At 55.7% G+C, this 13,445-nt stretch overlaps 3 protein-coding genes across 3 annotated transcripts; 1 reads left to right on the top strand and 2 right to left on the bottom strand.

The window, feature by feature from the left end:
* Positions 1-1,093: 1,093 nt before the first annotated feature.
* On the top strand, positions 1,094-2,185 carry FA10DRAFT_225146 (hypothetical protein; the record flags this gene model as incomplete). The annotated part of the gene is made up of 4 exons (XM_025518636.1): positions 1,094-1,406; positions 1,539-1,716; positions 1,930-1,978; positions 2,057-2,185. Coding segments are annotated over 4 exons (669 nt in total), but the record flags the coding sequence as incomplete, so codon positions are not given.
* A 229-nt stretch (positions 2,186-2,414) lies between these two features.
* FA10DRAFT_299067 (hypothetical protein) lies at positions 2,415-4,564 on the bottom strand (the record flags this gene model as incomplete). The annotated part of the gene is made up of 4 exons (XM_025524681.1): positions 2,415-2,749; positions 2,820-3,275; positions 3,348-3,485; positions 3,546-4,564. 4 exons carry the CDS (start codon positions 4,562-4,564, stop codon positions 2,581-2,583), a joined length of 1,782 nt encoding a protein of 593 aa, XP_025380911.1. The 3' UTR covers positions 2,415-2,580.
* A 2,723-nt stretch (positions 4,565-7,287) lies between these two features.
* Positions 7,288-12,978, bottom strand: FA10DRAFT_277456 (cysteine proteinase; the record flags this gene model as incomplete). Its single annotated transcript, XM_025523388.1, has 3 exons — positions 7,288-11,738; positions 11,799-12,750; positions 12,795-12,978. The coding sequence occupies 3 exons, from the start codon at positions 12,976-12,978 to the stop codon at positions 7,739-7,741; spliced, it is 5,136 nt and encodes a 1,711-aa protein (XP_025380910.1). The 3' UTR covers positions 7,288-7,738.
* Positions 12,979-13,445: the final 467 nt, after the last annotated feature.

Below are 13,445 nucleotides of genomic sequence, written 5' to 3'. Positions count from 1 at the left end.
CTCTCGAGAGCAGCAGCTCGAGAAGCGGCGGCAGACAACAGCCACACACCTATCATCATCAAGTATACTTGCCTCAATATGAGGAGATTACGCCAGCAGGATCAAGTAGAAGACGATTGATGACAGATCAATCTATCCACGACCGTGGACGAGCTTCCACTTCATATGGGACGGGCCACGAATTCAATGCTTCCTCAGAGCGGACTTCGCGTCCGAGTGCACCGAGCATCCTTCAGCAGCAGCAGAAGTCTACAATAACAGCGACGACAGAAACAGGGACAACACTGGGACCGGGGAGAACCCGCAGCTTCTCGACGTTATCACGAAGCTCACCATTCCGCTTCGTTCCTCGAGAAGAGTCGCCGGATACAGCCACGACTTCGAGTCATCGATCGCTGCTCCCTCCACCCCAACAACTAAGAGCTTCTAAGCGCCCGATCTCGTCGACTTCTGCTTCGTCACAGTCGCTGCTTTCCTCGCTAGCACCGGCTAGCGACACTTATTCGGCATCGACGACTAGCTTGAGAACACCAACGAGTAGCGCGGCATATCCATTCAGTTTCCGCCCGTCGACGTCCACCTCGTCACCCCGACAAGACTTATACTCGCCACCAGCCACGACTGGCTACCCCTCCCAACCGTCCCATTATGAATTTCCGGCACAACCTACGAACCACCAACATCATGCACACGTAAGAGCGTCTACCTCTCACGCACATCTCTCGTCTCCGTCGTCGCAGGAGAGGAATATGCCTTTAGGTCACTCGTCGGAACCATCTTATTTTTCTCTTTCGTTATCCTTCTCCCGCCGCCATACTTTGCCGCAATCTAAGCGCCCGCCGTCGGTTCTCGAAGAAGACCAAAGACGAGCTTCAGAAAGGCAAGAGCGACCAACGAAGCAGTATCGGCCGGCAAGGTCAGAACCTTCAGAGCATCGGAATGTCATCTCTGGCAACTTCGCTGCCGAAGCGCCTCCTCCTTCCTTCCTTGGCTCGACTAATCTTATGAACCTAGCTCTCGAACCCCGGTGAGTGGTCAGCGCTCTTGTGAACGATTACCATTTTCCGCTAAAAAGCCATCCTTCTTCTCCAGACGCTACCGCCTTATTGTTCGCCAACAACCTGAACAGGGCCGGGCAGGCACATTCGGCAGCAAAGAACGCCGGCCGCTCGACCCCCTTCCGATTGTTCAACTCGAGATCTTTGACAAATATGGTAATCTGGACCTGCTCGGCTCTGGAAGCCCAAACCTCGTCATGCAGGTTTCAGCCCTTCCAGTGCCAATCGAAGAGGCGCAGGAAGAGGTAACACTGGAGGACAAAGGAGGAGGCGAGAGTGTAGAAGGCATGAAGCAGGAAAAAGGCAAGACATTGGCACGGGCTAGCCTTGGAAAGCAGGGACAGACCGGTATGCACCTGGATCCTGCGGTGGGAAACACGTACGCCTCAAGTAGCAACAGCGATACAGCATCTCAACACCAAAAGATAGAAGAATCAGGGCGTCAGACGCACAAGAAGGCAACAGCACCGCAATATACAGTCATGCAACGCGTGCTGGAGGGCAAGGTGACGTCGTCGGCCCACGTCGCCTTCGACACTGACGGGAGCCGAGCATGCTTTTTCATCTTCAGTGACCTCAGCTTGAGGATCGAAGGGACATTCAAGCTTGTTTTCTCACTGGTCAGGCTCGGCATGGGGTCCGGGGCGCGAACATCCGTGTCATCGTCACCAGCAGGGGAGGCAGGGGCTTCTGAGGAAAAGTAAGCCATCATTGATAGCTCACATGAAGGGATTGCTAAATAATGTTATCTTCGGCCCCGCAGACTATCACCTCCTCAACGCTCTCGAGGCTTATCTTCTTCTTCTTTGCCCTCATCAAAATCAGTCTCTTCTGCCTCTTTGTCGTCATTGCGCTCAGCATCCGTGCCCAGCGGCAAGATAGTAGCTACTGTCAGCTCAGATGCATTCAAGGTCTACTCGGTAAGTCTTTCATTTGCCAATTGCACGAAGAGATTGAAAGAGACGGTCCATGACTAACCGCACCGTCTGTACTGCTAGCCGAGAGAGTTTCCGGGCGTGGCTCAATCCACGGATTTGGCGAAATGCCTCGCAAACCAGGGCGTGCAGATTCCCATTCGGAACGAAGCAAGGAGAGGAGGCAGCGCGGCCGGTCGACACATTTCTTAAGTCCGGCTTTGGAGAGATGGATCAGCCATAGGTGGCGAGGCTGGCTCATGAGGGTCTCCGATAGGCCGCTATCTTCCAGTATGTATTTGTAGGTAAATGACACAATTTGGGTCCGGGAGAATCCTGCACCCGAGGGTAGAAGGAGACGGGACTTTCTGTACATTAGACCAGCTCGCAAGCATGCGTACAATAGATGCCGGCAGAGTCTCGGTCACTTCCTTCTGACAAACGGGGACTCGCCATTCGCAGCATACAAGGTCGATACGGTATGGTGTAAAGTAGCATGAGATACAAGCACAGGTGATGACAAAAAGGCAGAAGAAAGGGCACTGAGGACACGGTCGGGCACTGCCTGCCGAAGGGAATGAATGGTCGTAAGAGAGGAACACTCCCGTCTAATCAGTCGAATGACCGGGGGGAAGGAGGAGGCCGACGCCATGGGCAGCAAAGTGCCTAGTAAGGTCTGTGATGGGAGGAGCGACATAGTCGACCGTTGAGACGACGTCGAAAGGGGCTGTGCTTATGCTTGCCAGCGGCTGCGAGACCGACGTGGACGACGGACCGCTGTAAAATCAGAGATATCGTTTGTGAGTAAGTCAAAATAAGCCAAGACTCTACCCGCGAGATAGCTCACCTCGGCAAGGGCATCAGAGAAATGCGAAGACAGAAGCGACCCCTGGCTCTAATTGAGATTTCGGGGAAGAAGAAGAAGATCCCATTTCTTCCACTAATCGGGGCCGACATCGATATTGAGGCAACCCTTTGTGAACGGCTTGACGAAAGAGAGCGATGCGGCGACGCTATGGGAACAATGCTCTCGGGATCCAGGATGCTCAAAGGGCTGGCAACGAGGGTGCCATACAACATCCGTCGCGAACCAGGAGAAGTTGGCGAGTTCGGGCGTTGCTGCTGCTGTTGCTGCTCAACACTGCTAGCCCCTACGTGGCCTCGTGTCCTTACAGAAGGAGGCGATTCGGAAGTACCTCGTGGAAGGGGCTGAGGCGAAGAGACGGGTGACAGCATGTCGGCTGCTAGACCCGTCTCAGTCGTTAGCGACGCGTGACAAACGAGAGGGGGCAGATCGGCATTGCTGCAGAGATTGATAAGGAAGTTGTCAGCTTGAAGGCTCGAATGTCAGGTTTGTCCTGGAGAGGACACGCACTTCGTCACGTCTTCGCCTTGACGGTTGATGACGTAAAGACGAACGATGAGCGGAGGTGCGATAGCGAGGCGAGAAAGAATATTTGCACCAAAGGCGCATCCCAAGATAGGCTGCTGGACGATCCTGAGCTGAAAGGTCCTGCACGGCTTGAGAGTCAGCCAACTTCTCATACGACCTGTGACTGAAGAGGATCCTCACCTGTCGTCGCGTAAATCTTCTGCTGCATACCTCCCTCGCCCCGATCCTCTTCCAGCATGCTCTTGGTTGCCCCTCATCGTAGAAGGCAATGTGGCTGCTGCTGCTACGGATGAGTCGTGTTCTGGTGAGGGAGGTTGTTGCCCAGTATCGCTCTTTCTTCGCTTCGACACAGATGTAGACGCCGAAGCTGTGCCCTGCTCTGACTCGGCTTCGGCTTCACCTCTTCGCTTCCCCGTGCTCCGTGGTGACTGTTTCTGGCGCCGCTCAATGCCGCGCTCTTCTTCTTTCCCTTTGGCTTCTCCGCCTGTCTCTTCACCAGCGCCGGCGCTGTTACGATTACTTCTCCTTTGCCTTCTCCTGACAGATGGAGAGAACGACGGGTCGTCAGGTTGAGGAGTTGGAAGGAAAGAGGACGAGGGAGAAGGAGACGGTTCAGTCTGGGCCACGGTTCTTCTTCTCGTCGGTGTCGAACCCGATGGGGTTCGCCTCGAGGCAGGTGTCCTCGGGCCAGATTGGGTTGCAGATGAAGGAGAAGCAGCAGTCCTAGCGCTCCTTGCCGATGTCCGTCGCGGAGTGGCTCGAGCTTCTTCGGGAGCTTCCAACGAAGAGGACGGCCTTTTCCGTCGAGGGATATTGCTGCCCTCCCGACCTCCTCCCCGGCTTCCTCCCCGTTCAGTTAAAGAGGGGAAAAAGGAGCTTGAAGTCTCCTCGAGGTAGGGCGATGTCACAACTCTAACTCCACCTGTTGTCGGCTCACCGGTCCGCCGCGGCGCTCTGAGCTGCTGCTGACGGCGGTCACTGCTCGGTTCACCTTCGGTCACGCTCGCAATACTGCCAGTCGACGTCGACGTCGGTCCAGGAGCTTGCAGTCGGCGAAGGCGTCTACCCTCCTGCTGCTGTTGCTGTTGCTGCTGCTGCTCGCTTTGCTCCTGTTCTTGACGATGACGTGACAGTCGCCGCTGTCGTTGAGGCGGTGACTGCTCATCTCTTCCACTCCGCGACCCAGGGGGCGTCGCCATGGTTCCAAGTCCGGAAAGAGGCCTGGGATTTTGACCGTGTTTACCACCCGTCCTCCCCTCTCCTCCCCCTCCTTCTCCCTTCTCCCTTCTCGACTCCGCCTCCTTCAAGACAATGTCCACGGTCAAGCCCCTGCTCGTTCCTCTCTGGCGGTGACGGGATGCCGACCCCGCCACCCCCGTCGTAACAAAATACTCGGAGTCCGCGAGAGGCTTCAGCGCGGCCCGCGTTCTCCTTTGTCTAATTATTTCTCCCCAACGGTAGGTTTCTCTCCTTTTACCTCCTGCGATGACAAGTCATCGTAACGGTACCGGGAAAGCGGAGGAGAGGAAAAAGGTTCCGTCGTCGAAGACAGGCTGCTCTATTGGTTCGCGGAGCTTTCTATTCTTTCGGAGTGCGTCGGAATGCCGTCTCTGTGTCGGGGCGGCTGTCGTTTCCTCTGTGACTTTTCTAAGCAGGGGTCCGGGTCTGCTGTACGTCTATTTGTTGCCCTTCCTCTTGTTCTCTTGGCTGCCCGTCTGGCGGTGGACCGGTCCGTCTATGATGTCCGATTAGCTATGCTACAAAAAATAGGCTTGGCGAGACAGAGACACCGTGTTGTTTATCGAATGCCGCGGTGGGTATCGTCTTTGTCGATGGTACAACAACAAACAAAGGGAAAGAAGAGAGAGAGAGAGAGAGAGAGAGAGAGAGAGAAGAGAACGGAACAGAAAAGAGCGGGAGGGTGCTTGAAAGGGGGAACAGGAAGAGGAAAAGAAAGGGAAAAAAGGGAGGGAGAAAGAGAGGAAGAGAACAAAGTCACAGAGACAATGGGCTGTTGCTATGTTACTTGAGCGAGGCAGGGGAGGATAGAGGAGCGAACTAGGGAGGCGAATAAAAAAATTGAAATAAATTATGGCCCAACCTCCGTTCCGTGTCTCTAAAACCTCTCTCTCGACCTTTTCCTGTCGTTGTCGATCGCTCTGGACCTTGTGGACCTTTTCGAATGTCTTGGATGGACGAGCCACTATACACGCTCCCCTGGCGCTGTGGAAACTGTGGAGAGAAGATCGATTCTCCGTGGAGCGGTTCAAAGGGGCGAGGCTGAGTGGGCGAGGTGGATCGAATTAATGTCGATCCTCTCTCTTGTCTGTAACAGACGGCCGTAAATTGGGTTGGCACTTTCGCCCGTGTGTCTACCGTCCTCGGCGAATCCTTGACGCCGAATGCATAAAGTGGAAGAAAGAGGGAAGAGGCAAAGAGGAAGAAAAGAGATCTCGGACTTAGAGCGAAGAAGAAGAAGAGTGAAGAGGAGGGCGAGGAGATCCGGGAGGAAAGCACTGCACAGCAAGAGGGAAGGCAGTTGCCGACTGTTCCGGTAAAACGTGAAGTATCGGGACCGGGCACGTCTTGACGACTCGTTCTTCGCCTTTCGGACGGTCGACCACCTGCTTACTCAACGGCTCCCGAAAGGCTGAAGAGGTTGAGACCCAGGAACTATGCCACGACAAGGGGGCCCCGAACAGTAAGGGGGACAGAGACAAGGGGAGAGGATAAGAGGAAGTATTTCTGAGACACCTCTGCATCCTTACCGATCCTCTGGTTCATTTAGTCTTTGCTTGCTAGATTCTCCAATGGTTTCATTTCCCTTAAAACAGCTTGGCTCTTGTGCAAAGAGTCGGTTGGCATCACGGGTCTGCTGTCTCACACCCTCTGAACCGGAGGCCGAGGCACAGCCTGGTACTGTACTACTGTATCGTAGCGTGGGGCTTTTAAAGTCAATCGATCTGCAAGTGAAAGGATAGGAGAAGAGCAGCGGCAGTAGTTGTAGTTCTAGTATTCTTGTCGTAAAAGCAATTGGGAGGAGAAAAAACTCCCAAGAAATTTGGGAGAGCCAAACGTCAAGGAAACGAAACCTACCACCTAGGGTCCGATCCCCTTGCTTTCATATCTGGCAGTTTTCCTGTCTCGCGCTTCAATGTGGAAAAAAGATACGAAGGCCGAGTAAAGACAAGAGATGCTCTGCGGTAGCTTGAAGCTATCTGCTCTCCTCTTCGGGCTCCTTTGACGGGTACAATCCCATCCCCTATTGCGCTTGCTTTTGTTCCAGCGAGGAAGGCACAATAATAAAGGGGGTGATTAGTAGTGCGTGAAATTGTCCTTTTGTTTTCTCGTTTTGAATTCTTCCGAGGTCGCGTTTGTGTTGTTGTTGTTGACCTGCCGAGCCCTGCGGGAGTGTCTCACTTTTTCAGGTTTTTTCTCGCCAACATTAAAGCTCGGATCCGCTCGAGCAGGTGGTAGGCTGTGCTTTGAATCACTGTACCAATGAAAGAGAAGTGAATGTGGCAGTAGTGATATTGAAGCGGCAGCAGGACCAATACTGGCAGACGGACGACCTTCAGCGGGGAGGCGTACTGGCGTTACGACTTTTCCCAGCAGGCCACATACAGGACGAGATCTAACTTGCCCTGTACCACAGCTCTATCGCCGATTGATCTCCTTGCACGATGCTTGATTATTACTATAGTCTCGCATGTCAAAGCAGGTTAAGGGCGGCGGACACGAGGTGCAATGCTAAAAAGAGCCCTGCAAGAAGCGTGAAGCAGGCAGACAGACAGGCAGGCTGGGCTCGCATGCAGGAAGGTATCATAGTAGTAGTATTGTGAGAAGGGGGAATGGGAAGACAAGCTGGCCTAGAGTGCGAAACTGCAGATGCCTCGGCACCGAATCCATTACCCTGGTTTACATGCCTTTTGAACTTTTTCTTCTATCATTCTCTTGCACTAATTTCGGGTCCGAGACGTGCAGCGGAAGAATAACAATGGCTAGGCTTCGCAGTACGAGCAAGCATACATGTGCAAAATGGATTAGTAGTGCTGGAGCCACCCACACATAAAGGCTCCAAGTCGAGCATATCAGACTGTGGCTTTCGCCCTTGACTTGCAAATGCTGCAGCAATTGCAGATGGCTTGAAGCAAGACATTTGCTGAGAAGCTCGTCGCGTGCGAATGAACTATGTTGGTTGCAAAACAAAGAGGTCATGATATGGGTGGCTGCTAAACGTTTCTACTCTTTCCCTCGACGTGATCGGCCGGCCGCTCGCCCAGCTAACAATGATGGTAATGACGATGACGATGACGCCAAAGAGGTAAAAGAAGGGGAGGCCGAGCAATTTTAAAATTCAGACTGTCGCGCTTCTAATGTGACGTCGTCGTTCTCGTCGCTAGAGGGGCACTGGCCGTCGGGACATGTGAAGGCAGCCGGACAACAGGGGCAGGAGCGCTCTGCTTGGCGGTTGGCAATGAGGGTGACTGCGATGAAGCTGCATGCATCGTACGGTCCTCTTCTCCTACGACATGGACGGCATCAGTGGTGACGACGACGTCATCGTCCAGGTCCCCATGCGATTCGCCGTCGTCGAATGCTCTCCTTGCCGAAAAGTCTTCGGGCGACTGCGCGGACAGCTCACTCGTCGCTGTGCTGCCGCTGCTTGCCCCGCCAACACTGCTCCCTGCTTCCGCTGCCCCATCGCTCCAGGAGTCTTCGTTGTCCACCGAGCTTCTTCCTCCAAAGCCATCTCCAAATTGGCGATTGTTCAGCTCGAAATGTCGGTCCCAGTCTTGGGTAGGGCCATCATCCGTGCGCGGGAACACGGTCGGAGAAGATGATGTGAACATGCTCGCTTCCTCGTTCGGCATATAGTCCGCATAGGTATCAAAGGGCACTGGGCCCCACGCTCCGGGCGGCGAAGTTGGTGCGAAGGTGGCTGCCGACGAGGAGGCGCCTACATTTTCAGAGTTGAGGCCTTCGGCCTCATGAACCTCTTCTCCACCCCCACCACCCCCATCCATGTGTCCAAACCCCGCAACACTGGTCGACGGTCCGTTGACTGACGAGCCCTGGGCTGCGGCAGACGAGGAGGCCTCATCGTTGCCACCCTTCATCGTCTGACTAACGGCATCCACGACTTTTTCCCGCGACTTTCCTCCGATGGGTCTTGTGGTACGCCTACGGTAGAAGAGCAGGTACGCTGAAGGGCCTTTTACTTCGTCGACGTTTGAGATGGGTCGCACGGAGGAATCGTCAAAGTAGTACCACTTATTGTCCTCAGGGTTCATGGCAGAAGCCGTGTAGTGTCCGCCACCGAGGCCGCCATAGTGGTGGTCGACGGCATAAAGGTCGTAGATGGGTTTATCCGATGCCACGGCATCATCGTTGGCGTCGGACGTGATGCTCGCCGCCAAAGGGTCTTCTTCGTCGCCGTCCTGGATTGAGAGCGTCATTGACGAAGCAAGCGATTCGCCGCTGGCTTCAAGCTCACGGACCGCTTTGGCACCTTCGACACGATCTTCGAGATTGAGCTCTTTGACGGGAAAATCGACATTCGCATCAATCTTGTCCCGCGACACACGCCCGCCACGGAAGCGCTTGAGGTGGACGACGAGAATATCAGGCACTTTCCATAAGTCGAACTTCTTAGTTGCCTGCCTAAAGTCCTTGCACTGCGGACAATACCACGGATCCTCCTCGCCGAGCTTCTCCTCTCTTGTAAACTCATCGAGGCAGTCTTCGATTGTCAAGTTGGAAGTCCTCTTGCCACCTGCTTTCTGCTTCTCGTCGATGGCCGCTTGGATCTCCGGGTCGAGGAAAGGCTCGACCTCTCGTGTATCCCAAGCCTGCAACGACTCGCTGCTGTCATCGTCAAAGACGCGTTTCTTGATGTTGGGTGACCATACACATGTCAGCGCTCCTCCCGGATAGACAAGGGGCCACGTGTGGTTTGTGGACGACGACAACGATAGCTCTTTCTCCACGCTGGCCTGCTCCTCTGCCGAATCTTCTCCAGGCGAGCCCATCTCCGCGTCGATGTCGACATTCTTGGCAGCCTCGTGCGGACGAGGGGCGCCACCGATGCGCTGCAGCCGAGCCGTCAGCTCCTCGCCACTATCATCGCCACGGTGGGCTTTGAGTGGGATTGGTGCGCGGTCATCGCGGTTGATAGAGAAGAAAATCGAAAAGAGCGGCTTGGACTTGCTCTTTTTGCCCGCTGCACCATTCTGGGACGCAAGAGCATGCTCTTGCTCTTGTCCTTGCTTCTGCTGACCAGGAATAATGTTGACCGTCTGCCCATCATTTGAGATCTCTGTAATGGTCTCTTCATCCTGTGAGTCCAGCGGCAGCACGACATCGTTCTGGGCCGCATCATCTACGACGGCTGTTCCATTGGCCGTGGTGGCCGACGTGTCATCGAGCATGTCCCAGTCCTCGGGAGTCGAGGCGCCGCTCTTGATATCCCGCAAGCCCTCGAGACACTCTGACACCACCTGGCTCTCTTTACAGTCCTTGACAATGGCCTGGTATCGTCTCAAGACAGCCTCTTGGATCGCCGTTGGGTCATTGGCCTGTCCTTTTGGCACGCTAACGAAGAAGGGAAGACCGAAAGCCACGAAATCGTTCGATGCTCTGCTCATGTATCCCTGTCGTTCGCCGCCATTGACGCGTCCGGAGGCCGAGAAGACGGGCAGGACGACCGACTCTTCGAGATTGGACGCTGCAGCCTGTTTGTACTCGTGCTTGCCCTCGGCCTCTTCGATGCCGTCACCCCTCCCGAACGAGAATTGGGAAGGAGGGGGTGCGACCGACCTGATCGCAGTCGGCACTTCGTAGACAAAGGTAATGTCCGAATCGGCGACCTCAAACATACTGTCGTAGTCGCTGTAGACTTTGTAGAAGCAACCCTTGAAAAAGTCGACGATGAGCAGCTGCTTGGGGTCGGTGTCAAACCATCGCGCCAGTCTCTCCTTGATCTTGCCCATCGACGAATCGCCAGTGACGCGCAACTTGACGTCACGGATGGGTTTGCCCTGGTCCCAGGGGATAAAGGTCAACTTGCGCGAAATCACCTTGCGGTTCGGGATCGGCAGTGTGAGGTACATGAATGGGTCGAATTTGATCGACACCTTGCCACACTCGGGACACACGAGCGTGCTCTTGTATTGTCCTTGAAACAGGTCGACAATGACCGAATCGTTGCGAAGCTTGTAGATCTCCCACTGCTTTCGGGCGAACTTCACCATCTCCAACATGCCGCCGCCTTCCCAGTCGGGTGCTTCGATGTAGGGTTTCTTCACGATGCGATTCAAGTCCTCGTGGAGCCCGTCAAGGAGAAAGGCAAGAAGCTCCTGCGTGTCTTGCTGCTGATAGCCAATGAATTGCGGACTGAATCGCGAGAGAACCATCTTGAACTCGCGAGGGTGCCACGCCCCACCCCCACTATTCCAGAGCTTGGTGAGGAGCTCGCCAAATACTTTTGCGATGGCGCCACCCATGCCCAGGGGATTGTCTGCATTGATCTCGCTCTTGTAGACGCCCGTCACAAAGTAGTCTTTGAGCTCGGGAGTGTTGGACATGCACTGCAGCGCTGCATTCATGAAGCATGTATTGCCAAGGTTGTATAGGCCTGTCGTCCCATGCTGCTTCTCAGTCCCTCGGTCGGCTGCAGTCTGGGACCGCGTGACGCGGCCGAGGGTCGATCCAAAGATGCTGCTGCTGCTCGCACTTGGGCTGGCGTCGTCGCGCTGGTGAGATATCGGGAGCGAAGAGACGTCGGTAGACTCGGCCTGCTTGGCTTGCATTTTGGACAGATAGTCGCCTCCGTCCTGCGCAAAGATGCCCTTGACCGACTGGGTAGCAGGCGCCACCAGCTTGCCATCCTGGTCGAAAGTCCAGGCGGCGCCCTTCTGACGGACCTCAAGAGCGAGTTTCTCAACGGCCTGATCGATTTGCAGCTCGGCCAAGGTCAACGTGTCCTTGTCCTCAGCGATGAGCTCCACGCCCGGTGCCTGCAGCGCCTCTGCCGGCACAGATGGACCGATGCTTGGCTCGGCCCTACCCTGACTATCGCTTGAGATGGCCGCATCGGCAGGGAGCCTCCAGAAGCGCATTTCGCTTGGTCCGAGCGACTTCCTTTCGGCTTCGGACATTTGCTTCAGAACGGCCGCCTTGACGTCGCCTAGTCTCTTCAACGTCGAAAGGCTCGTCACGATGACGCCGGAGCTTGTGCTCGCTCCTCTGGACGCGCCTGGCGCAAGGATCGGGTAGACCTCCAAGACTGGCGGGTACAGCTCGATCCGCAAGGCATCCGAGGCTGGCATCGAGACGACTTTCCGCTCGAACAATGGTCCTCGCCGCCCATACCTGGCTTTCTACTTTAGCTTCCCCTTCGCTCGCTACAAATTCTAACTCGGCGCCACTCACCACCTCGTCAAGAGCTCAAACAATTCGCTGGGAACGACTTCAAAATCGATGCCCTCTTCGATGCCCGTCTTCAAAGCACCGGGATGCGCCACATCAGCCAGGTCTGCCGTCTCCACGGCTCCCACCTCGAGCTCCTCAACCTCAACATCGGCCTTGCCCTTTGCCTCGTCCAGCGTTGCACACTTTGTCGACCAGCGCTTGAGCCAGGATCTCTGGAGGACGGCCCAAGCGTCACCCTCCTTGAGCGGCAAGTCTTTCGAGGCCTTTACTTTTGCCAGCTGCTCCGAAGGTGTCGGTGCCTGTTGGACGCTCGGAGGCACATCGGCCGACAGGAGTTGTGCCGGATCAGCCAAATCGGAAGCAGGTGGCGCTGGAGAGTGCGGGCGCAGCTCGACCGACTGTTCCATCGCTTCCGAATACGACGGCAGGGATGCGTCGTCCTCTGTCGTCGTCATGGGTGAGTCTGGGCTCGAGCCTGAAGCGTGACCTTGCCCTACTGTAAAAGTGCTCCCGAAGGAGAAGCGCAGCGGCGTGGTGGTACCGCTATTGCCGTGGTTGGGGACCTGGCGCTGGCGATGGCTCGGGCTCGCTCTGCTCAGGGATGATGCTAGTGACGCAGCCTGTTGCTCTCCAGCCACCACCGAAGATCCTTTGTCGCTCGCTCCCTCTGCGTCGCCGTCTTGCGTGTCGTCGCCTTCGTCAATCGAAGTCGGCGGCGAGGAAGTCTTCTGGCGTTTGTAGAAAGACAGCCCGCTGCCACCCCTCTCGCCTGTGGAAAGATAGTAGCCGTGCCCGCGGTTCGGCAATGAGGGCCCAGCGCTGCTGCTGCTGTCGCTCTTGCTACTGCTGCTCTCCTTTGGGAACAGCGGAGGAGGAGCGTATGACGACGATGACGTCTGCGGCGAGCTGCGTACGACCTGTTCGGGCAGTGTGCGCTCCTGCTCCGTCACCACTGAGCCCTCTCGAGATCCAGATAGACAGAGGAGGCAGTTCGACGCCGAGGCGATCTCTCAAGCGATGACGAAGCGCTGTCAGGATCTAGAGGAGACGACGAGGCTGAGCGCGAGTCTTCGTCGTCGCGCTGGTGATTTTGTTGGTGCAGGTGCTGGCGCAGCAACAGCTGCTGCTGCTGCTGAGAGTCTACTGGTCGGTGTTCTGCGCCGTCGCCTGGATTGGGCATCTAACCTCTGTCAAGAGGAAGACGCAGAGCCACCCAGTCCTCGGACCGAGAGGAAGGAGAGGGGGGGCGGGGGAGAAAGAGGCTGGGGAAGCCACGCGACAGCGAAACGGAGATGCCAACTTTGGCGAGAAGCCTGTCAGAGAGAAGACGAATACTTTCAATCGCGTTGTGTCTATGTGGTTGTGGTAAGAGCGAGGACTGTCAACGCCTGGGAGTAGAGATGGGCGGCCTCGGCGTGGGTTTCTCCGACGAGGTGCGCAATAAAAGCGCAGGTGCCGTCGAGTTGCTTTTGCAGACGGAACAGGGCGACGACGACAAAAAATTTGAGCTTGCAGCAGCAAACGGAAAGAGCGAAAAAAAAAGCCACTAATGTGACAGGACCGGACGGCCGCGCGTCCAGTCGGAGCGAACAGCGTACGTGGCCATCATCAACACAAGCAAGGACCTACCGGTAGATTAAGCTTCCA

This window comes from Acaromyces ingoldii (genome assembly GCF_003144295.1).
Source record: "Acaromyces ingoldii strain MCA 4198 unplaced genomic scaffold FA10scaffold_1, whole genome shotgun sequence".
Classification (NCBI taxonomy): domain Eukaryota; kingdom Fungi; phylum Basidiomycota; class Exobasidiomycetes; order Exobasidiales; family Cryptobasidiaceae; genus Acaromyces; species Acaromyces ingoldii.
This window is presented reverse-complemented; position numbering and strand designations above follow the sequence as displayed.